Source organism: Protomyctophum parallelum (genome assembly GCF_964188405.1).
Source record: "Protomyctophum parallelum genome assembly, chromosome: 5".
Taxonomy (NCBI): Eukaryota; Metazoa; Chordata; class Actinopteri; order Myctophiformes; family Myctophidae; genus Protomyctophum; species Protomyctophum parallelum.
This window is the reverse complement of record NC_139702.1, coordinates 22,342,968-22,368,006: the sequence shown is the minus strand read 5'-3', so window position 1 is coordinate 22,368,006 and position 25,039 is coordinate 22,342,968. Positions and strand designations below refer to the sequence as shown.

Below are 25,039 nucleotides of genomic sequence, written 5' to 3'. Positions count from 1 at the left end.
GCAAAACATGAAACAATTGTCTTTAACGGAATGAAGCCTCGGAATCAATGGCTCTATTCAGTATTCAGCTGCAGCATATGCAGAATCCTCAAACAATGGACAAAAAAGCCTACAGTTCTCTGTCTCCTTCTAAAACTATTGTAAGCATATAACATGAACATGAATCATGAAACTCTTTAACTTTGAATCCATCATTTGTCTTGGCAATGTATTCACCTGCTTGAATGTGATGTGTGAGATAACCTTTCTTTGGTCAATATACTTACTACAGGGAGCAAATTCATACAAGAAATTAACGCTTAATGAATTTATACAATTTACCATTTAGGCATTAATCATTCTTCATGAATTTATCATGAATTCATCATTAATGGTGAAGTAACTATGACTTAACCAAAGCTAATATATTGTTAATGGCCACATGTGGTTGTAGATCTGCTTTCTTCTGTGTCTGTGCCGCATGTGCTCATATGACGATGGTCTGTCTATGGCGGTTGTTCCAAAATGTCCATGTGTGGGGGGGCCCCTAATGATGTTTTAACTTTGGTTACGTTATACTAGTGACTTCACTGTTCATTAACAGGAATTAATGATGAGAATATAGCTGCACAGTGAGAATAAAGAATGACATAATAGACTTAATAGCCAAATTATAGAATAGTTGAAAAGGGTAATGCTGAATTCCAGACAAACTGCCTTCCATTCAATCTGAAATAAACAGCACATGAAATAAACAGCACATGTTCCAAATGTGCGTGCCAAATTAGATTCTGCTCCTAACTTTTGGCACACTCGCACTCTCGCGCACACTCTCGCACTCTCCCACACACTCTTTCACACATGCACTCTCGCACGCACTCTCGCACGCACGCACTCTCGCACGCACACACGCACGCACGCACGCACGCACGCACGCACGCACGCACGCACGCACGCACGCACGCACGCACGCACGCACGCACACACACACACACACACACACACACACACACACACACACACACACACACACACACACACACACACGCACACACACACACACATACACAGATCGGAATCTGATTTGTTTAAATAAGTCTAAATTCAGACAGGTCACATACAAGTCACATGGAATCAGATTCTTTATTGAGACACATTCAGAGGTGGTTTCAAATCTTATTTTACTCTCATTTCAGAGGAGATCTGTCTCTGTTTGAATGCAACAACCTGATCTAAATCGGATTCCATGTGACTTGTATGTATGTGACTTGTTTGCGTTTAAATTTATTTAAACAAATCAGATTCCAATCTGGATGTGGCACAGATCGGATCTGGTCACTTGCAAACGGCAGTGTGAAAGGTCGGGCCAAAAGATGGGATTTGAGAAGAAAAAAAACAGATTTGAATCGGAATTGACTTGATGACTTGATGCAGTCAGGCCTAATCGGGGCCTTCAACCAAAGAACAAGATTCCTATACAGGATCTCCTCACTGGTCAACAAAAACACCTTGAAGACCCTAACAGAATTTAAAATTATTTTACTTGTCTATAAAGCTCTCATGGTCTCGCACCTCCGTACCTCCGTGACTGCCTACCTAGATATGTCCTTAACCGCCCCCTCAGGTCCTCCAATGCAGGCCTACTTGAAGTGCCTAAAAGAATGTGCACAAAAAAATATGGTGAGGCAGATTTTTGCTTCTACGGCCCAACAGCCTGGAATAAACTTCCATTCGAGCTCAGACACGCACCCTCTGTAGACATTTTTTAATCTCAACTCAAGACTCACCTCTTCACTCTTGCTTTTAGTTGAGTTTTACTATGCACGTTCCTACCCTGCCCTGACTGATTTGCTGCATGTGGTGTTTTTATTTGTTTTTATTTATTTTATGTTCTTATATTCAATTTTCTTTGCCATTGTTCTATCATTTTAACTACTTGTGTTTTATTGTATTATATTTTTGGAACGTCGGCCGAAAAGATAACAATAATTCATCTTTTGGGCGACATCGCCCGGCGATAGTGGGCGATTGGGCGATAGCCAATGAAATTCAAGCAACGCTCGCCGTTGGTCTCTAAGGTCTCCCGCTGTTAAAACGTAATGTAAGGCCCTTATAACAAGGCTCCAGACTTCCCAAAACAAACTGGTCAGGCTACTACTTAATTGGCCTCACTCCCACCTCACCCCTGCCCACTTTGACAGGCTGGAATAGCTTAGGGTTGACGACAGTATCTTGCAATGGGTCTGGTCCACAAGATTCGCTACACCACGAAGATACCCATGTACCTGTCTAAATACTTCCTTAATGGCCCGGAGGGTTAGCTCAACCGTCTGGGCACATAGGCTGCTGAGCCAGCCTGACGGCGTGCCGCGGGTTCGACTCCCGATCCCGACGGCCTTTGCCGCGTGTCTTCCCACATCTCTCTCCCCATTTCCTGTCAATCTACTTTCAACCTATCAATAAAGGCAGAAAAAGTCCAAAAAATATATCTTAAAATACTTCCTTAATGTCAACGAAGTCCGCACCCACAACACCAGAGGAAGTTCAACAAACCATGTGCAACCCAGATTCGGCACAAACAAGGGACTAAATTAATTTTGCTCCTATGCCACCAAAATGTGGAACGCCCTACCAACAGTCATTAAGACATGCAAATCCCTTGACTCCTTCAAAACTGCTCTCAAAGGGCACCTACGGACGGCTGCAATTCGAAACTGGCCCCCGTAAAATCTGAATCCCCCATGTATCTTTTCCCTTTTTACCTCCTCTTTGATGATTTCCTGTTTTTAGCTATATAGAAGTGTATATTCGTACGTCTCTAAATGTTTTGATGAATTGAAAATGGTGGGCCCTTTGTAAACAAGTGTAGGCCTAATGCTTTATGGTGTCGTCCACTCACAGTTAACAGTTTTTGTATTGAGTTGTACTTGAAATGTAGGCTACTGTAATTCTGCAAACTGTCAATCAATCAATCAATCAATCAATCAATCAATCTTATTTAAGCAAATCGGATTCCAATCTGGATGTGGCACAGATCTGATTCAGGCTAAATTTGGCTGCCAGTGTAAATGGGGCCTACCGGTATAAGACTACAGTAGCACAACATCAAAACAAATTAAAAAACAGTTCAAGTGTAAAGCCAGTAGACCTAAGAGCTGGTGTTCTCTACTGTATGTTAAATTAAAAGGTGATTACCATAGAGCAGTGGTTTTCAACCAGTGGTCCGGGAACCACAGTGGTACTTGAGGGGTTCCAGCTATGATGGAGAGTAAGAGTTAATTAGTAACCAAACGGACCCTCATAGATCTTAAGGGTCCATTTGGTTTCATTTTACACTCTCAAGAGTTAAATTATTGTTAAACACCCAAATTACTTAATTTACAAGAAGTCTACACAGTTAGAGAATGTAGAATAATTGTTGTTTTGATCGTTTGCCTCCTGTCTGTTGGAGTTAAAAGTAGAATAGCCTATTTCTAAATTCTAGTGAAAGGCATGTGCTTGCAAAAAAAGCTAATAATAAAATAAGTACTCACCATTATTATTATTATTATTATGCTCGTTCATGTGCTGCTCGTGCCCAGGCTTCTCATATCGTAGGCGTGGTCTTCATAGAGGAGTCCGGCCAATGAGGAGAGTATCTCTCTGCCCGCGTGACAGGCTGTTACGTGTGTGTGCGTGCGCGTGCGTGGGGGCTTTCCAAAGCAGTGCGCGCAGGTATGGCGGCGACCACGACCAGTTGTACACTTGTATGTTTTTGTCTGCGATTAGTGCGATAACGTTCATTTGGCGATTTGTAAAGCTCTAGCGATGGTCTACACGAAGCACACTTTACTTTAGGTAAATGTGCTCCTCCAGCTCCAGCTTGTCTCCGCACAAGAGCAATTCCTATTAAGGTAAGCATTATTATCTGTTGATGAGGGCGAATGACGTTGTCTTGCACTTTCGTTATTACCTTAACCAAGTGAGCACTACGCCACGCCCAGCTTCAACCAAGAGGGCAACTTTATAAATTATACTAATCTACAGTATTGAATTAAAGTAGTGGTTCTCAAGCTTTTTAATTCCATAACTGAGTCTGAGAGAGTCTCTCCAACTGGACCCACAAGGGTCCAAAGGGTCCGTTTATTTGGTCCCTCCCAAGGAACCCTGAGTGGACCCCACTTTGAGAACCACTGTACAATAACGGAATTATGTACCTCTTCATCGGATTCGGAATTGTGTTGCTAGGGAACAGCTTGTGTCCAAATCTATTTCCTCCTGTGTCAGCGAGCTAACCTTACTGATATTCAAACACTGCAACAGGAAATGAACTTGGATCCATCCATGTTGAATGTGAAATTATATAGATATTCCACTGTTACTTTATTAGCTTACGCATGTTTCTTGATAAATGTTTTTATGTGATATATTCCCATGCTTTTTTTGTTCTTGTTTAATGTAAGTCGCTCTGGATTAAGAGCGTCTGCTAAATGCCTAAATTGTAAATTGTGTAAAAAGTACAGGTCCCCTAGCAGGTCCCTGTCTATTTAGGTTATCTGTGGTAACTATTTAGGAACCTTGTCTTTTGTATTAATGTTGGAATAGCAAGCAACACTCCGTCTGAGTAAAAGGCAGGTATATAACTTAGCCAGAATTAAATATAGAATTTTACATTAAAATGCAGTGGTAGTGTGTAAAGAAGGCTTTCACCTAGAGCTCCATATATGGAGACAACAGAGATATATAAGAGTGTTTGTTGCCCTTGAGAGTTGGAGAGGCTAGTAGCAACTTCTATGCCTGTCGCGAGAGACTCCAAAGCCTTCCCTACGAGACAGGATATTTTGCCTTACAACCCAGATATTCTCACAACCCAGATATGGGAGATTTCGACATCCCGGTTAAGTTCTCACCGGACCACTGCGGCGGGTCCTGACCCAGACAAGCAGCTCTAGTTTGAGTAGTATTTTATATAAATATAACCTCTATAAATTAGTAGACTATAAATCCCTCTCCATTCCTCTTTCTCTAATCACAGTTTCCTTATATGTTTTCACCTGCAGACCTGAAATGTTGCATCATCGACAGATGGAGAGAGATTCACCCAGTGACGGTCCAGGATTTATAGTTGATGAATTAACGAATGACCACTCATCAGAAGAATCCTCTCTGACCACCCATGTCAGGAGCACCATCATCCAAGACCACGAGTTCTCGTGCCACTGTTGCTATGACATACTCGTAAACCCCACAACTTTGAACTGTGGTCATAACTTCTGCCGTCACTGTCTGGCTCTGTGGTGGGAGTCTTCACGCAAGAATGAGTGTCCTGAGTGCCGAGAGAAGTGGGAGGGATTCCCAAAAGTCAACATACTCCTGAGGTACGCCACGATCAGCCAGGTTTACCGTATTCTGAGTTTTGGCCTTAGAAAATAATATCAAAATCAGAATCAGTTGGACAAGGAATTTCACATAAAAGGAATTTGACTTGCTGCATTTCTCTCAGACACATACTGTAGAGAAGCAGATAAAGAGAAAAAAACATACAATGTAAGTGTATGGTATAAATGGCAAGTAAAAATATAAGGAATGTTATTGCGTGTCTACTGTGTATCCATATGAGCAGAGTATGAATAATGTGAATAGTATTCGATGTATATAGTGCAGCCATTCAGCTTCTGAGTAGTGCAACTGCACGTGGGGAGACAAAAAAGTATACTTGGTTCATGGTTTGAACCAGAGTCGCTTCCCAATGGGGAGAATTGAAAGAGTTTGTGGTCACGACTCAGGATGAGAGGGGTCATAATAAGCGGACATTATTGTAAACGCTTCTAATGGAAATGAACAACATTAATATCTACAATTTAGTAGAACTTCACTCCTTAAATTAACTTTAAACATTTTCCTCATCCTCTCCTCCAGAAAAATAAAACCTAAAAATAAGAATAAAGTCCCCTCAGGCCTCAATATCCTCACCATAGCGTGGACTTTGTCAATGTCAGATTTAGTTAAGATAAATTGTATTAAATCAGTTGACTCAAAAGCATTCTCATTCATGACTTAACATATGTTCTTTTCTTCCTTTCAGGGATGCAGCAGACAAATTGTTCAGTGAGATTGTGCAAAGGAGGAGAGCAGAGATTCAGGCTGACCCGAAGATCTCTCACAGTTTGCTGGCGTTCCAGAGGTGAATAATGGGATTTTTAGAAATAGTATTGATGAATTGTATACACTGACCAAACTGGGGAGGGGGAGGGAGAGAGAGAGAGTCCGTCCGTCCCCCCGTCCGTCCCCCCCCCGTTACCCACACTAGTGAAACTAGCCACGTTGTGAGCTTGTAGATCGCTACTTCGCTAGCCCCTCCTTCATTTTAGTTACCGTCCACAAGCTTCGTCTTAAAATTCCCAGTGACAATAAATGGAGAATTCTATGTCATAGTGTCTGAGCAAATAGACAGTGTCTATTTTACGTCATGATAATGTACAATGATAAGAGAGCCCCTCACTTCACACGGTTTAAAAGTTATAATAATAATAATAATTTAAAAAAAGGTACGCAACCCAAAAATGGGTCCCGACCCATTGTTTGGGAAACAGTGGTTTAGATAATCTGTATAATTTCAGGTATGGCGACACTTTAGGAAGACCGAGGACCAACCAGCACAGAGGAGCTGGCTTCTTCTTCTCCGGAGTACTCACTGCACTCACCTGTGTGGCTGTAAGTGTACACAGACTAAACATTAAACACGCCTTCACCTTTTCTTTCTTTTCAAAATCTTTTTATTCAAGTTTTTGTGACAAGCCCAGGGGCAAGTATTAAACAGACATATCAAATATAAAAATTAAACTCAATCCCCTATCCCACCCACCCCCCACCCACAGTCCCAAGGATGCCTTCACCTTTTCAATCAACAATTTATTCGAATTGCTTTATTATATAAACAGTTAAAGGTCCATACCAGTGTCATGCATGCCTGTTCACAGCTTTGGCCATAATTATATTGTACATAAACATTAACCATTTTCCTCTTAGTAGCTTTATCTTTACACTTCATATATATTTTTAAAGATATTTTTATTCTGGAACCGTAGTACAATGAGTGAAAATGGGACATGAAACAGGAGAGGCTGTCTGCGCATGGGAATCGAACATTAGATCCTATTTGTGGTACAGTATGAGCCTTAACCACTAGACCATCGGTGCCCATAAATCAATAATTTCTTCTATTAGACTTTAAATCCTGACCTAAGTTTTCTGGAAAACTTCAAATATTTATTCAACAATGACAAAGAATATGTAGTAGAAAAATGCCACACCACCGGTATGGTCCTTTAAATTCAAGAAATGTTTACCATGGGTAAATGTTACATACTGTCTGTGCAGTTTTGAAACATGTGGTACGTACTACGTAGGACATAGATTAAAACCAGTGCTAGCACTCACCAAAACAAATACTTGGAAAGATCATGGCTGCACAGAGTTTGACAGAAAGTCACTCATGTAACAGTATTTGTTTGAAACAAAGTCTTGACATAGGTAAAGAGGATAAGCCAAGCTATCCATAGTGGGGCAATATTGGTGTTTATCGTTATTTAATACAGATAGTATTTTTCTGTTTCATGAATGGTGCTGTTATTAATGGAAGGAATTACAACTTATAGCTATAAGCAATAATATGTCAAAAAGTTATTATTATTATTTTTTTGTATTCAGACAGCCAGCAATGGGTAGAACGCTTCCGAAAAAATTGTCTCTGTGACACATCTATGGGCTGCAATCTGCATTCAAAAGTTTTCCTAGAAGCTTTGTCATTGCGACCAGGTTTTTTTTCAACCAATGACAAAGCTTCTAGGATCATCTTTGAATGCAGATTGCGGCCCCTAGATGTGTCACAGAGACTAATCTTTTTTGGGGAGCGTTCTACCCTTTGCTGGATGTCTGAATACCGAAAAAAGGTCATTAAAACTTTGACATATTATTTCTTATAGCAGCTAGGTTGGTAAAACTTAACCTTCTGCTTTACCAGTTTTCCATAGACTTGGTGCTTTTGTGGTCTGCACCAAAAATCATAATACAGTTTCTGTCGCTCATCCCAGTGTTGTTTTGCCAGCACATTTTTTGTTATGTCATAGTCTTTTGATTAAGATCTCATCTAGTTTTAGTCATAATATCATTATTTATCTGAAATGTTTTAGTCTTACTCTAGTTTTAGTCGACTAAATATCATACAGTACGATTTTAGATCTGCTATTTTCAGAGCGCAACACCCGGGGCAATCAAACAAAATGATTTCTCCTACTGGATCCCTTCTCCACTAGTCCCTCCCTAACATTTTAGTCTGGTTTTTATTTGTTGACACAATTGTCAATATATTTAGTCTTAGTTTTAGTCATCATAGCTTAGTTTTTATTTAGTCAGTGAAAAAAAGGTAGTCAACGAACATGTTTTGTCATAGTTTAGTCGATGAAATTAACACACTTTAAATGAAAGCCTACTGTATCAGCTGTACTCTTGTTCTTAATAATTTGAGGTTTACATAAAACAAGGGTTGAGATAATTATTATATTTTGTCTCCATGTTTGTTTTCCTTTCATAGTGAGTTTTATCATCAAAAATAAAATTCTTGCTCCGGTATGTATGGAAGTTAAATTTACTTTTGTTTTAAATTAATAAATATAACACTGGTCTCTAACTAATGGTACTGTCAATGGAGAACATAGGAGGGGTGTGGTCTATGTTTATTTTGTTCATGTGGCAGTAGGGAGCAACGTCTCTATGTGCCTTGCACTGTGGCAGTTAAATGTGTGTGCTGCCGTTTGCATGAGATTGTAAATAGATTACGGCATTGTGTTTGAATGGCATAACCTGACACTCACCCCAAATTTACATTACATTTCAACACGTTTCTGGAAAGGACATGATACCGATGTAGTTTCAAGGCCATAAATGCCATGCGTGGAAACATAAATATCAAAGGGCTACTGTATCCCACTAAACATTAGTTATCACTTTTAAGCACTGTGCTATCTGTCTTGTTCTGCCTAAGCCGAGTAAAGAGATTGTCATTGTTGATGATTAATCTTTCACGGTATTCAAAACAGCCATTACACTATAATCTTATTCATCCTTAACTTTTGTTTTTAAAGCTAGATTAAAATACAATAATATACTCTTTCTCCTCAATAAATGTCTAATCCTGTCTCTAACCTCATCTAATTAAGCTTAATTTCTGAGGTCCCTGTATTTGTTTATACTGGTAATGTGTTGACATGGCTTGACTTGTTTAATGGAAAAATGAACTCACTCTTCCATGAAAGCAAAATCATTCATATTACGTCTTGAAAACAAAACTCTTCTTGAAGAATAAAAGCATAGCTCTTTGTAAGTTGTAATTAAAGTACCATCCAGCAAACATTACATTTTGTAATGTACTGTAGCGTACAGGAATAGAGGGTATGCGCGTGACATCATCATCGTACCTGGAAGTTATGCGGGAATGCCTACTGAGTGGCGAAAAACTACTTTCTGGCCTTGACAGCCCATACATCCAAACAGAAAAGTCCTATTTGATTGCATTAAATGACTAAACAACATTAAATTCACTTTGTTACTCACTTTGCCACTCGATTTGCCACTCGATCTGCCATTCACTTTATGCATGTGCATACCCTCCATAGACCTTTCACACAGCGGCCATTTTGTCGTTTGGGAATATGGTGAATAGAACGCAGTCCTTCAAACAAGACCGACTTCCATTATGGGAAAGTACATTAGTACTTAAAGAAAGATAACTTTTATAGATAGATGTATAGATTTTGTATTTTTGAAACGAGCATAATGGCAATATCAAGAAGCAGCATTACTAACAAATAGAGGTACCATTAGGAATTACTTTTCCCATTTTTGGACCCATGCAGTAGAAACCATCCATTGCTGCCATGCAATTAGATTTTGTGTATGTATTTGTTATTAGGTGATGCTGTTGGTGTATCATTGGAGCAGTAGTGAGGGTGAGCAGCATGACCTGCTGATCAGTAAACCTGTGACCCGTTGGACCACAGAGGAAGTCCTGTCTTGGCTTGAACACTTGGGGCCCTGGGCTCAGCTTTACAGAGAACCCTTCCGGCAAGAGAGTGTCAATGGACGGTAAGAACTAATGTAATATAAACAGAGTTCATTTGTTTCAGATTCTCATTATACTGTAGGTATGTGTACAGTTACATACGGTACTGTCCCTGTTTACTCACTGAGTGAAAGTAAACAGGCATAACTATCAATTCTACTTGGTGGTTAAATGGCTAACCTGTAGGAAAGTACAAGCTTCTTTTAATTTATTATTTGATGTGTGTCTAAGTACACTTTCTTATATTGTATTATTTATTCAATCAAGTACTGTATGATTAATAATATACAAACATTTCTACATGAAACAGTCTTTTGGTTCTAATGCAGTTGTTTTTTACCTGTGCTCAGGTTACTACTGATGTTGGGGGAGAAGGAACTATCCAGCCCTAGTTTCAACATAGAGAACGAGGCTCACAGACAGGCCATTCTGTTTGAACTAGACAGAGTTAAAACCCTGGGACTCAAACCACCACATAATCTCTGGGAATACAAGGTACATACTTTATAATATATCCCTCTATCTTCTATGCAGTGATTCCCAACCTTTCTTTGCACACATGGAGCCCACATGTATGTATGCGTGTCCGAGCATGGAAAGCTGCAACACGGTAAAACTCTGTCATTTCTCGACCGCTTCGGACGCGGGAAGGCTCGCCAGAACATGGCCGGCCCCCTGGGCGTGTTTCCTGGGGTCTGGATGGATGTTCCGGAGACCCCCACGCGGTAACTCTGTCATTTCTCAAAGATTTTTTCCAAAAATAATCAAAGTACAGTACAGTACAGTACAGTACAGTACAGTACAGTACAGTACAGTACAGTACAGTACAGTACAGTACAGTACAGTACAGTACAGTACAGTACAGTAACTATAACAATACATGTATAGTTGCACCACTCACTTCACACAGGTGTGATGTTTTAAGAACAGGTTGGGAAACACTGTAGAACAGTATAATCTACTGCTGTATATATAACTACAGATCAGTAGACACTTTCTGCATAAGAAATTTAATTATTTTCTTTGTATTATTATTATTATTATTAAAAGCCAGTACTATACAATATTGGTATGCTATACAATGTACATATTATAATGGTACAATGCAATACATAAAAGGAACCTGTAGAATGTAGGAGTAAGTATGATGAATTGTTAACGCATTCACTCACTGTTACCTGAGTGTATATGTAGTTGAGGGTGGTCAACCAACGCTATTGCCGTACTCATTTAGACATGCATACATGGGGACGGACGGACATACATAGTTGGTAGTTGGAGTGGCTAGCAATATTTCAAAAATATTGAAATTGTTCTGTTTGTGTTCTCCCCGGTAGGCCGTTAATGCAGGGAAATCTCTGTTCTTGCTGTATGCTCTGAAGAACTCCCCTCGACTCACACTCTTCTACCTGTACCTGTTTGACTATTCGGAAACCTTCCTCCCCTTCATGCACACGTGCTGTCCAGCTGTCTCACACACCGACCAACCAATGGAGAACAGCCTCCCATTCCTCACACAGGTACTATTTTATGATGTTTGTGTTCTCAAATGTTCTTATATTAGTGTAACCCTGCTATGATTTGTTTCCCCAGCTAAGTACCCCATTCACGAGCACAAAATATGATTCCTGATAATGATACATTTTTGGTTGTTCTAGATAGAATCTCCAACCTTTCCGATTTTGACTTTCATATTCAGAAAGTCAAGCAATGTTTGTCTTTCCTTATTTGATCAATTCTCTGTCCTTAATTAAATTTTAACGCTCTTTGTAATTTGCCAGTTGGAACCCACCTGGCACCAATGGGCAGAGTTTCTGGTGAAGTACTTACTGCTCCCATACCAGCTGATAGCAGAATTTGCTTGGGATTGGCTAGCGGTCCACTACTGGACGTCTCGATTTATCATCGTTAATGCCATGCTGCTGTCTGTACTTGAAGTTTGTGCCCTGTGGAGACTCTGGAGAGGAGCGAGGATAAGGTATGCACACACTCTGCTTTATACTCTGAGACACCTGCGCACACACTTAACACTCAACACAATGACATTTACACTCACATACTCGTACTGTAAATGTATTTAACCTAGAATTTCTACTCCCACCAGGACACTACCAAGCAGGATGTGGAGCCACTTGTGGAAGATCTCATCGCAGGGCTTTGCCTTTGCCCTTTTTTGGCCTCTCATCCCCCAGTTTGTGTGCAATTGTCTGTTTTACTGGGCTCTCTACTTCAACCCCATTATTAATATAGACCTGGTGGTGCAGCAGCTGCTCTACCCAGAGACACAGTTGCAGTGGAATGCACATTAAGTCTGCATCCCAGTTGATGACGTTGTTGTTGCCAAAATAAATGGCCAGAAATGCAGTTTCTGTGGAGGACAGGTATTTACATTTAGCAGTGGCCCAAAGGGCATAACCCTCATACAAGATAAGATAAAATAATATTTATTGATCTCTGGAGGGATTTGGGATATGAGAGCGGCTCTACCTTTTGTTTTCGTGTCTCTGCTAGACCATTGAAAGTGGAACAATAGAAGAAGCTAAGCTAAACCAAAACACAGATTTAAAACAAAATTATAAATCATTGCCAGAAATAAGCCCTCTACTACCACCCTGATATCGGTGCATAATTCCTTTCACAGGTCACGTTGAAATGTTACGTCAAGTAAGAATGCTTCAAGTAGGAGAAACAGGTTTTCAAGAAAGATTTGTGAAATAAGTAGGCTGTCTAATTAGCAGAAGAGAGCTTTATAGAATTGTGATGACATTATTTAAGTGACTGCTAAATGTTTACTTTTCACTCTTCACTAGGTCACTGGGAGCAGAATCTGTTTGCAATATACATTACACTACAAATTTCCTTTACATTTTTCAGAAATACTTATGACATGGGGGGCATAAGGGCTTTAGCAGTCACATTTTCAATGCCAGCGTAAAGAGGTAGTTCACCCAAAAAATGACTTATTTAATGAATTATTACCGGCAGACTCGATGGAGACTTTCAGTCTCCACCGGTCATCAAATTATTGGCAATGCAACAAAAAACATATCTGTGAATTCAAGGCTCCATAGGGTGAGTAATCGATAGAAAATATAATTTTGGGGGTGAACTATGTCTTTTTGAGGTTGAAGAAATATCACATAATATAAAACCTTTCTGTGTAATTTTTGCAGTGCTTCATTCTTGGAGGTGCTGATTTCTGTGGAATGAGAATTTTGGTGCTAGACACCAGACCTTCAGCTTCTGGTTAAGTTTGGTAGCATAATTGTGTAAATGTCAGGGTGTACATGGTTTTGCATCCTGATGTGAACCTAGGGCCTTAGAACACGGATAATGCACTCTTTGGAGAGCAATGTAAAATAAGTTAATTGTACAGTTCTATTGTTTACATAAACAAGAGGTATGGCACTTATTTTTTGAAATAAGACTTTTCTGCCATTGAAAAGCAATTCAGAGAATTATACTCATTTCTTTCTTCTTTTTTTAATGATTTTATGGAAAACTCATTTGTCCAGCGTGGCACTGTTAAGCAATGAGAACAAGCTTGTATGGCCCTGAAAAATGTAATTTACTTTTTTTTTTAATTGTTCAAAACATATTGCTGGCATTATTTTTCCATATGGTGTTTTAGTTGAGTTGATCAAAAGCATTTTACGTTATTTTGCACTTGAAGTACTACACTGTGATTATGCTCTGCATATGAGTTCTTATTGTTCAGAATGACTTAAATATAAATAAAGTTTTTTTTTTTTTAAGAATTAGATAATTGATACATTGATTGTGTATTTGTTAAAATGTTGAGCAAATATTGCTAAACAAAGAAGACAAGACACAAGACTTGATAATTTCACATACGGATGTCTCACTCACAGCTAGTCGAGCTAGATAAGTGAAATGGACAACTGAAAAGGTTCCCCTGGGTTGGGAACCGGTTCAGTTCTTTTTTGTTCTTATATTGCGTTCACACGGGCAGATTGAACGATGCAGTCTACCATTCATTGTCAATGGAAGCCAGTGACATGACATTGCAAAGGCGCAACGATGCATGTAGCTGCGCCAAATCAACTCTCAGTGCGTCTTTGCATCGTTTCATCTGCCTGTGTGAACGCACCATCAGTCCATGAGTCAGCTCCAAAATTGGAACGTTAATTATGAATTGGGTGTGCAAAACTATACCTATATTAAATTGTTCATAGGGTCAATATAAGTAAAATGATATGGTAACCCTTCCACAGGAGTAGCTTTTTCATATGTATCACACATTTTATTTTCACCTACAGTATAGGCCTACGTGATGCGTGAATAGGTAAAAATGTAATTAATAGGTAACAAACCATGAAACTTCCCCAGTTGATTACTTGGGGCGGCAGTGGCTCAGGGGTAGAGTGACCGGATGGGACCAAGGTTCCCAGTTCGAACCTGGGCTCCCCCAGAGTTAGTGTCAGAAGTGTCCTTTGCTTGAGCAAGACACTGAACCCCAAATTGCACCCAAATGTGCCCTCTGGCATTGGTGTGTGTGAATCATGGGTGAATGTAATGCATACAATCTCTGAAAATATTCCAAAAATATGAAAAAGCTACTATACTGTGGAAGCGTTATCATATATAAATTACTTAATATTGATCCTATAACCAAAATGAACTGAAGGGGCCACAGACCACAGTGAATACAAATTTCAATCAATAACCTTTCCTATTAGCTCAGAGCACAACAGCAAGCCTGTGTGTGTGTGTGTGTGTCCAAAATAGGACTGCACCTGACTAATTTCTTTTCTTAGTCGTTAAACTGGTTATTCTACCGTTTTCTTTCTAATAGGCCATGAGAACATAGAATTTAGAACGGAGAACGAGCGCCATCTACTGCTAACAGAACTATACAGCACTGATGAAACCTTGAGGTAGGGAGGGAGTAGGGACTGTCTGAAACACACATCTTGGTACAAAACGCATAATCATTGTTTGACTAAATTAACCAGTAACCACAGACTTCGTAAATATTAACTTGAACGGTTATGACAGCCTTCACAGTTTAGTTTCAGTCCGAACATTTATAGTTAACAATATGCCGTTGCCTCAACGGTCACAACAAGCCAAGAACACTGCGGCGTTTACACAACCGACACTCATGTGACAGTGACTGCCCCTTGCGTCATTATTGCGGAAGTGTTAAGTCTACGTGGGGAAGAAAGGTTGGCCTGGCCGTGTTTTGAAAACCTGATTCATAAACAGCTCCTCCAATGTCCAATCCTGAATAACTCGTTTCTCGCACCGTCTCCTCTTCCCCACCCCACCCAGTCAGACAAATGGACGTGTTCCTCACCTCCCGGGGAGTATAAATGGGAAGCAGCCGGACCGCAGACCTGTAATGCTGCGCCGGGTGCGGCAGTCCTTACGGCAGGTGCTGGTTCTGATGGCCCGGAGACCTGGTCTAGTCTGTGGGGCCATCGTGCTCAGCGTTCTCCTCATACTAGCTGTCATGTTCACGTGCAGGTAAACTGGAATGTAATAAACAACTCAAACTGCAGTTTAAACCAGGGCTTTATTGCTCCTTAGCTTGGCTTTGTTTACTTGGGCTTCATTTGTTGTTGTAGCATAACTTTGTGTGCTATCATTTCATTTCATATGGTATGGATATGGTCCAAGATACGTGTGACCAGAGCATATGTCAGAGCTACCAACCTGCACACATTTTGTGTACCAACCACGCAATTCTAGGTGTCTATACGCCTAGAATTGTGTGGTTGGTACACAAAATGTGTGCAGGTTGGTAGCTCTGATATGTCCATACCCTTACTGCTTTGATTCTGCAAGCAGTAAGGCTATATGGACCAGAGCTAGTGCAAAGATGATTAGTTTGTATTGGGTTTGTAATTACATATAATAACAGTAGTACTTCAAGACATCTTACCTGTTAGACATAATGCTGAAATGAATACATATTCCCTTTTCAACTTAGGTTTCTTGTTAGCCCTCCAAGCAGAACCCAATGGTACTGAAGTTTCTGACATTTTTGACGACCCAGACCATGGGGTCCTGTACCAGCAGTACCCTGCCACCTGGTACGCGGACATAAATAAAACATAAACACCGTGGATAACGCCTGTCTGCGCTCTTTGCTGACTTTTTTTCCTTTGAGGGCTTCTGAATCTGTGAACTATAAGTACCTATACATGCCGCTGCGAATATCTCCTGTGGTGCGGAAGCCGTTAAGTATTTTTTCTTTGTTTGACCTATTTGGTCGCTTTGATTCTTCTCTTCCTTCCTTGTTTATTGACACCTCATTGTACCGCCTATCTGGCTAGCTAGTGGCACTATAGCTATGACAGAGCAGATCAGAGGCAGGGACGTAGCCGCACAAGCCAACCGCACACCGCGAGGTGGTACAATAAACGGTAAACAAACAAGAAGAAATAAAGCGACCAAATCGGTCAAACAAAGATTTAAAAAAAACGGCTTCCGCGCCACAGGAGATATTCGCAACGGTATGTATAGGTACTTATAGTTCACAGATTCAGAAGCCCTCAAAGGAAAACAGGCCGTCAAACGGCGCAGATATGATGTTAGCGAGCATATTTATGTCCGCGTTCCAAAATTCCCATACGAAAATATAAATATGGACAGGGACCCTACACAAAGCGACATCCAAATTTCAGAAAAGCTTTATGGAGGGTTCCGAGAGGGGCTAGTTTCTTGTTAGTGTTGAGGAAATTAAGCAGGCATGATATGAAAATCTGCCATAGTTTATACATAAGCTATGTCTTAATTCAAAGTCTGACACCTTGTTTTCCCATTATCCTCCAAATTCTGTTTCTAGTCGTGCTAAGAATGTAGTGGCAGCGGCACGTCCTCCGGTGCGGTTCTTCTCTGTTGAAGCACCAGTGGTGGACTTATACTTGGGCCAGTTGGACCAGGTATAATGCATACACAATATGCAAACATTTAATAAGACAATTATCAGAGGTATCTACATACTGTAATAGAAACGATGGTGGATCTCAATACTTGTCACATCTATTTAACTATTGTGCCTCCTGTAAGAGAACTTTATTCAACAACATTCTTATCTTGTGAATAATCTATAAGATCTGTCAACAGGTGGAACGTCTGCGGGGGTTGGCAGAAGTGTCTCTCATCTTCTTCTATGCTCCTTGGTGTGCTCACTCTATGGCTGCACGACAGGAAGTGCAGCAGGTGGCCAAGAGGTTGGCCAAACAGGTGATGCCTACCCGAGAACACATTACTAGATGCTTTTAATTTAACATGGGACAGGACTTTCATGGACTCGTGCCGTGACTACATATCATTGTGTCCTCCAATAGTCCCTGTACACCAGCTACTGCATGTATGAATAATCACAAGTTATACTGGTACAAAACATTTATAGTGGTACAACAACGGAGGTCTATGGCTTTGCAACATGTAGGTCATGAAAAGTGTTGCAACTGCATCTGACCTTCATCTCAGTTGTGTGAGACCTTGGCTTAAATGTTGAGTCTTAGTACAGGGCCAGTCATCCTTGACTTTTTATAGTACAAAATCCTTTGTTTATACTGTGTGTAACATAAAATAACTTTAATAGAATAATAGAACAGAATAATTTAAGATGACAAAACATGTTTACAGAGGAAAATGGCAGTGACTCCCTACCTGTGTTAATGACAAAAATAAACTGGCAATGTCAACATTGCATGATCAAGGCTGGTCTGTGTTTTTGAAAAAGCATAACAGTTGAAACCCACAGGTACAGTTTGTGGCTGTGAACTGCTGGTGGAGTCAGGGAAAGTGTCGGAAGCAGAATCGCTTGTATGAGTACCCAGTGATCCACCTGTTCTACAGAAGGTATGTATTGTATTGTGGCTAGTACGCTTCAATATGAACAGTTTAAAAAAAAAAAAAAAAATTGTGTAGGGCAAATGTGAGGGAAAATTAAAGTTTGATATGTTGCAGTGCATCCCAGCAATGTAATGTAAACAAATTGCGAACCATTAGGATAATTACCTCTACTAACATTAAAGGACAACTTTAGTTTTTTTCAACCAAGGTTCATGTTTTTGGTTGTTATTAGAGAAACTAAAAGATGAGTGTTCTTTTTTTTTCATTTGCTGCTTTCTTTCGTTTTAGGGATTTTAGCTGTTTTTGACAGGGGGGCGGGGGCATTCGAGCATGGGGCTAAATATGTATTTTTTTACAACATTTTATAGCGATTTATTTTTTAATTATTTACTATAGTCCTAATAAACCCCAGGAAATTTCATCTGGCCACAAAACATCACGAGATCTACTGAATGTGTCAAACTGACATTGAGCCTATGACACAGTGTGGCTTCCCCCCAGTATAGGCTACCATCACATTCAGTAGATCCTGTGATTTATTTGTGGCCAGATGTAATTTCCTGGGGTTTATTAGGGCTATAGTAAATAATAAAAAAATAAATCTCCATAATATTTTGTAAAAAAATACATATTTAGCACCATGCTCGAATGCCCCCGCCCCCCTGTACAAAACAGCTAAAATCCCTAAAACGAAAGAAAGCAGCAAATGGAAAAAAAATAACACTCACCTTTTAGTTTCTCTAATAACAACCTACAACATGAACCTTGGTTGAAAAAAACTAAAGTTGTCCTTTAAGTACACGTGTACCTTCTTTTATTCTTCCCTTTGTTACTATTACATGACCCACATTGACCCAGGCTGTTACGTAAAGCTCTATAAAAACATTTGTATACAGTATAATGGACAACATATGCAAAACAGCACCAGAGGTTTCTCCCTAGTGCAGTGGTTCCCTAGTGCTGCCTGAATAGTTTGGGAACCCTTGCCCTAGTTAGTTAATATTCATGATGTATTTTGTAACTGTGGGTCTATACTCTAGGTTTGGGCCTATAGAATACAAGGGTCCGTTTATGGCTGCCTATGTGGAGAGTTTTGTCCTCCGAGTCATCACACCACTCACCTACCTGCCATCACAAGCCATGCTGCAAGATTTCCTCTCCTACCACGAGGTAGCTTTCTGTGGTTAGAGCCAAATGAAGGAAGGAGTGCTCCTCCTCACATGTATGCTATGCATGCTGGTTGATGAAATGTTAAACTATATGAAGTGTTCTTTTTGAGGCCCCTCATTCACAAAATGAGTTGGCTGAACTGGCTACAATTATTATTATTGATCTCTACTGTAGTGTCTTCTTTAAGTTGCAGTATAAATATTGTTACACATGATATATTTAACATCTGACCAAAGTTCCATTGCAACTTTTATGATTGCAAAAGAATCACACCTGTGTGAAGTGAGGGGAGCTCTTATCATCATACATGCTCATCATGACGTAAAATATACACTGTCTATTTGCTCAGACACTATGAATGGAATTTAATGTTTGTGTAGTAAATTATAAAAAAATTATAAATAATATTAATATTATAAATAAATAAAATAACAGACTTGTCCTTTAATGTCATCTTGTCTCTGCTGTGTCCCTAGCCAAGAGTGGTTGGCTTCTTTCAGTTCAACTCCTCTCCTCAGCCACCAGGGTACATCACATATCTGTCATCTGCCCTGCAAGCACTGAAGAGAGGTAAGCTCAGTTGACATGAAGTTAAGAGTAGCCGGCACTAATATACAAGTCGGTGTAACCACTTCTATCTGTAATAATTAAAGGGAGTCAAAAGTGTAGACTCTACACTTTTGACTCCCTTGTAGAGTGTGGAAGGTGAAAATGTTTTTCATTGCACAACTGTAAGCACACTAGACTTGAACTTTTTTCTTCTTCAGATTTTCGAGGGGTGGTGCGTTTTGGGGTGGTGACCAATAAGCAGGTGGCAGAGGCCATCTCCGTCACTGAGGATGAGACGGTCTACCTCCACAGAAGATTCAACGCTTCCTTGGTAAATGGTATCGTCAGGCTGCAATAGACCAATACTGTAGGTGTGGCCTTTGCATGCATACTGGTGCTTATCAGTGTGACGTTGTTTGTTAATGCGCCATATGGAAACATAAAAGTGTTAGTTGCATGTTCAGTAGTACTAGAAAACAAAATAAAATAAAAATATATATAGCATTTGTCCTAGCCTCGATGACCCTGAAGGCTTATGCAAAAGCTACAATGTAATTTAGATAGCATGTTATGCCGACAGATTCCAGGTAATTGTTGACCTGGAATCCTATAGTGTGTACAGTATGTACACATAATAGATCTTTTTGATGTTCTACTGTTGGACTGATCCTAGATTGCACTATTTCTATGCATTTGATGTATTACCTTGTGTTGACCTTGCTTACTGTAAATCGCTCTGGATTAAGAGCATCTGTTAAATGCCTAAATTGTATAAACCTGTACACTGTATATCTTTTTTATTTCTCAGATTTTCCCTCGCTGGGAACGCAACTTCACCTCAGAGGGAATCAGTAGCTGGGTGTTTGAAAACAGAGAGACCATCCTCCACTGGCTGCAGCCACCAGGAACAAAGTCGCACCTCCTGGAGCAGGAACTAACCAAAGGCCCTGCACTGCTGCTGTTTCTACCACACAATCCACTTGGGTCCAAGCCCGACCCGACAATGACGCAGGTCAGTGAAGATCTTTGACTGCAGCACGTGATCATTTGACAAATGTGCTGCTAGCTTTAAAATAGAGTAGTAGTGTAGTAAGTGATAAAAATGTCACCTCGTAACTTGGCACTTCCATGCTTTCCTCTGCACTTTGTTCCCCCTCATTTCATAGATTGCCGACATTGCTGTTCGTTATCATTCCTGTTTCGACTCCTACCACTACAGTGTGGACAGCGGCGGTGCCTCTATGTGCTGCCGGTCAGTGCTTCTTCCTCGCTCCAGCGCCAGCGTGTGTGAGCTGTGCCTCGTCTTGTCCCGGCCTGGTGCGGCCCACCCAGAGACACGCTGCTCTTTCCCGTCGGCGGCTCAGGAAGGAAACATGTTTCGTTCTTACCTCAGAAGCTGCTGTCTCCACCGACCACCTGCCTCCATGTCTCCAATCACTGCAGCTTCAGTTGCCTGTAGCAACTTCCTAACTAGCTACTACAGCCTATTTGGGCTATACAGCGCCTGCTGCAGAAGGATACCTCAACTCAATGACACTCCCTCACAAGTCAAAGAAGGGCTACACTCACAGGGACAACCCCTTGCACCACCTCGCTCCTCCTCCACACTTCTACCCTCTGTTCCGTACCGGGAAGGGGGTGGAGTCACAGGGCTGCGGTGTCGAACCAATAAAACACTACGGTTCTTTTTGCTTGATGTTGACTTGAACTGGCCTCTGGCCATGCGCCTCGGGGCACCGAGCAACAGAAATGCTTCCCAACATGCGGAGCGAGATAAGGAGAACAGTGGCTGGTCGTTTGCCACCATTGTAAACCTTAAGGACGAGGTACATTATGTTCTCCACCAGAATCCAGCCGCCACGCTCAGAGAGTCCCTGGGTAAGAATGGGAGGCAGTTTTTAGGTTTTGTAGATTCTGCAAAATACATTATTCAGTGAAATTAGGCATTGGTCATTTTAGTGCATGACGAGTTTAACCCCATGAACCCTAGCACCCCTATTCTGGAGCAAACATTCAGAGAAAATAGCAGATCTATAAGCTTGTGAGCTTGTAGACGGGATATGTTTGCCGTAGAGATTTGATGTTGAGGGGAAAAAACATGTCACTGCCACTTGAGATACGTGTGTGTGTGTGTGTTTGTTTTACAGAGGCCTTTATCTGGAACTTCAGTGTTCCATACAGCCCCTTGCAGAGACACCTGGTGGGACAGGGGGATGACGGCAAGGAGGCGGACGTCAGGCCTCTCATCACAGAACTCACCACCACTACATTCATCCCCTCTGTCATGGAACTGGACAAGGTAAAATGTCAACTGTGCACATTGTACTTTGCCGAGCTCAACTGTGTTCTGGTTTGGCATGTCATTGTAGGTCATGTTTAGCTTGTATATCGGCTATTTTCGCCTCACGACGCCGTAATAAGACAAGCACTACTTCTGATTTAAGAGGTTCATTGCGTGTGTGTTTGTGTACATCCCACTAGTTAAAAATGCAACAATTTGGTGTTGAGAGAGCAGAAGTGGAGAGGAACAGGAAGTGGACGGACCAATACTGTATGAGAAAATCAACATGTTGGATACTGATGATGATTAAAAAAGAATCACACCCGTGTGAAGTGAGTGGTGCAACTCCGTTGTGGGGGGCCCCGGAAGTTCCAGACCCAGCCGCCCTGCGTCCAAAACAGTCCAGAAATGACATGTGTGGGGGTCCCCGGAACATCCAGACCCTGAGGAACGCGCCCAGGGGGGCGGCCCGGTTCCGTCCAGCCGCCCCTCGTACGAAATGGGGGAGAAATGACAGTTACTGTGTGGGAGTCCCCAGGGGGTCCCGCTACTTCACTGTACCTGTCACTGTACTGTACTGTCACACCCGAAATCATCATACTGTATAGTGAGTGTGAGTGTGAGTGAGTGTGTGAGTGAGTGTGTGTGTGAGTGTGTGTGTGAGTGTGTGTGTGTGTGTGTGTGTGTGTGTGTGTGTGTGTGTGTGTGTGTGTGTGTGTGTGTGTGTGTGTGTGTGTGTGTGTGTGTGTGTGTGTGTGTGTGTGTGTGTGTGTGTGTGTGTGTGTGTGTGTGTGTGTGTGTGTGTGTGTGTGTGTGTGTGTGTGTGTGTGTGTGTGTGTGTGCACAACAGTGACCCAAGCAGGGACACACATAGCTGTCTATAGGAGTGGTTGCACCACTCAAAAGAAACATCTGTGCACATTTGGCTATAGAGTTCTACCAGTAGGGGCACCATTAAGCCACATCTAGGGCATGAAAAATCATTTGGCGTACCATAACATAACTGGTAAAATTACGTATGACCAGGAAGTAATTTAATTGGTGTGTTGTCCCCATTCAAGGATGTGCTACTCTTCTACTATACCCAATGGTGTGGATTCTGCTCTGCGCTCAACCACATCATCATTCAGTTGGCCAGATTATTCCAGGGCAACAGTACTGTCACAATTGCCAGGTAGGGCATGTTTGTTATTTGTGTGTAAGATTGTTGATTGATTTGTTTCTATGCATTTCTGTGACTGAGAAATGTTGTTGTGATGGTCTGTTGTCGTTGTATTTCTTATCGCAATGCTGGTTATGTAATGAAATGCAATCAACGACTATGCCTTTTTCATATTTTAATGCGCTGTCACTTTGTTCAGGGTGAATGTTGCCCGTAATGACCTTCCATGGGAGTTCATGGTGGATCACGTTCCCTCCATTCTCATCTTTCCTAGATTCAGGTGAATCAATTGTTTTATTTTGTATTTGTTTCACTGTAATATATTGTTGTCAGTACATGTGTGGGTGATGAAAAGCTAGTGATCATTCTCATAGGTGTAAATGGTAACACATCCCCTATGTTCTCCCACTCTTCAAGGAAACATCAGAGCGTGAAATTCCCCCATGACACGCCCATCACACTACCTAACTTGTTACACTTCATCCTGAAGCACTCGGGCCCCACCCACCACGCGGACGGCGCAACGAATGCTTCCAGCGAGGGGGGTGAGCCGGGGCGCAGCGCCCTCCTCCGATCAGAGTTCCTGGCGCTCCAAGGCGAGGTCCAAGAGCTGCATCTCGCTCGCGAGCGCCTCTCCCGACAGCTGGCTCAGCTTTGGCACGACAACCGGCAGCTGACCCTTGACGCGCGCTCGTTGGAGGCCCAGAACGCGGCGCTGCAGCGTGAGAGGCAAACCTTGGAGGAGCAGCACCGAGAGAAGAGCCGTCAGCTCGGGGAGGCGGTGAGGAGACTGCAAGAGCTGGCGGACACCTCTGAGAGCCTGTTGAATGAGAACATCCTGCTCAGGGTTCTACTGAGGGCGCTGAAGGACAGGACCGAGGCCATGGGGGAGGAGGTTGAAGGGAAGGAGGGAGAACAGAAGAGAAGCCATATGGCCTCGTGACCAGCAGTCTGCAGAACATCTTTAGAGCATAAATGAGGGTAGCCTATGGGAAATTATGAAGATAATCCTTTGGAGGGTAGAGATGAATGATTAAACGTGTTGAGGTGTGGCGAACGACACAAGCCGAGGAACAAAGAGACCTCATAGCAGGCAAGGCAAAGGAACAAAGAGACCTCATAGCAGGCAAGGCCGTTATTGTCATGTTTGCCGAACTGACAGTGCTACAGAGGAAATAATTAATGGAAGGGGGAGAAATGCAACAGGAACTGTCCCCAAAATCATGAGAGAAACATGTGGGTGGAATGGGTTTAGGACGGGCTTTAAGGAACAAGGGGTTTAGTATAAAATAAAACTCAAAAGGAGGCTGCTGTCCAGGCTTAGAATTTAGAACAGCTGTTTTGGAATACTTGTGCCAACTGTCCAGTCAAAGGGCTCTGAATAGGAATACTTGGTGAATCACAAGACCAGCGAGCGGCCGGTGAGTCTTCGACCATCGTTGTTATTTCTCCAACAGAGACTGCACTTAACTTTCATATTGTCCTGAAAGTATGCATTCATCGACTACCCTACAAGTTTAGGGCAGGTGCACATGATTTCTGTCCTCAATCCTGTGTTTTTAGATTGATGTATGGTAGGATGTAGGTGTATGGATAAAGGATAGTGAATGAAGCTGAGTTATATTTGATAATAAAGATAAACATGCAGCACCTGTCCCTGACGTATAGGTGGGCCTTTGAAGACTTGAACTGATTAGAGATTTTTTTTCAAAGGAGCTAATCGTTTCCTGGAGAATGCTTTTGTTTTGTTAAATTAATCTATTTTTACATCTAAAAATCACTAATCACCGTTTTTATGGAATATTCAGGTATAAGATGCTGCAATTGTTTACATGTGAAATATTGCACCTGTTTTTACTGATTAAAAACATGCAATTTGATCTTATGTTTCTCCTGAGTTTTGTGAATGTTGACATCAAAGTATGTTTTACTGACTAGTGATTATTTGATTTTGTTTTGTAAATAT

At 41.4% G+C, this 25,039-nt stretch overlaps 2 protein-coding genes across 2 annotated transcripts; both read left to right on the top strand.

The window, feature by feature from the left end:
* Nucleotides 1-3,674: 3,674 nt before the first annotated feature.
* On the top strand, nt 3,675-13,829 carry LOC310858577 (bifunctional apoptosis regulator-like). The gene is made up of 9 exons (XM_083764750.1): nt 3,675-3,872; nt 5,019-5,336; nt 6,044-6,142; nt 6,579-6,672; nt 9,929-10,101; nt 10,429-10,573; nt 11,416-11,598; nt 11,860-12,056; nt 12,183-13,829. The coding sequence occupies exons 2-9, from the start codon at nt 5,026-5,028 to the stop codon at nt 12,385-12,387; spliced, it is 1,407 nt and encodes a 468-aa protein (XP_083620876.1). The 5' UTR covers nt 3,675-3,872; nt 5,019-5,025; the 3' UTR covers nt 12,388-13,829.
* Nucleotides 13,830-14,899: 1,070 nt separating this feature from the next.
* Nucleotides 14,900-24,016, top strand: txndc11 (thioredoxin domain containing 11; the record flags this gene model as incomplete). Its single annotated transcript, XM_083766225.1, has 14 exons — nt 14,900-14,976; nt 15,374-15,568; nt 16,893-16,989; nt 17,174-17,293; nt 17,820-17,917; nt 18,952-19,081; nt 19,558-19,651; nt 19,849-19,961; nt 20,439-20,642; nt 20,797-21,508; nt 21,778-21,929; nt 22,973-23,085; nt 23,273-23,353; nt 23,491-24,016. The coding sequence occupies exons 2-14, from the start codon at nt 15,444-15,446 to the stop codon at nt 24,014-24,016; spliced, it is 2,565 nt and encodes an 854-aa protein (XP_083622351.1). The 5' UTR covers nt 14,900-14,976; nt 15,374-15,443.
* Nucleotides 24,017-25,039: the final 1,023 nt, after the last annotated feature.

What these genes read in the sequence shown, in the direction of transcription:
- LOC310858577 (XM_083764750.1), top strand. Translation starts at nt 5,026, where the DNA reads ATGTTGCATCATCGACAGATGGAGAGAGATTCACCCAGTGACGGTCCA. An exon ending in CAAGAGAGTGTCAATGGACG is followed by an intron (nt 10,102 to 10,428) that starts GTAAGAACTAAT and finishes ACCTGTGCTCAG; the next exon opens with GTTACTACTGATGTTGGGGG. An exon ending in ATAATCTCTGGGAATACAAG is followed by an intron (nt 10,574 to 11,415) that starts GTACATACTTTA and finishes TCTCCCCGGTAG; the next exon opens with GCCGTTAATGCAGGGAAATC.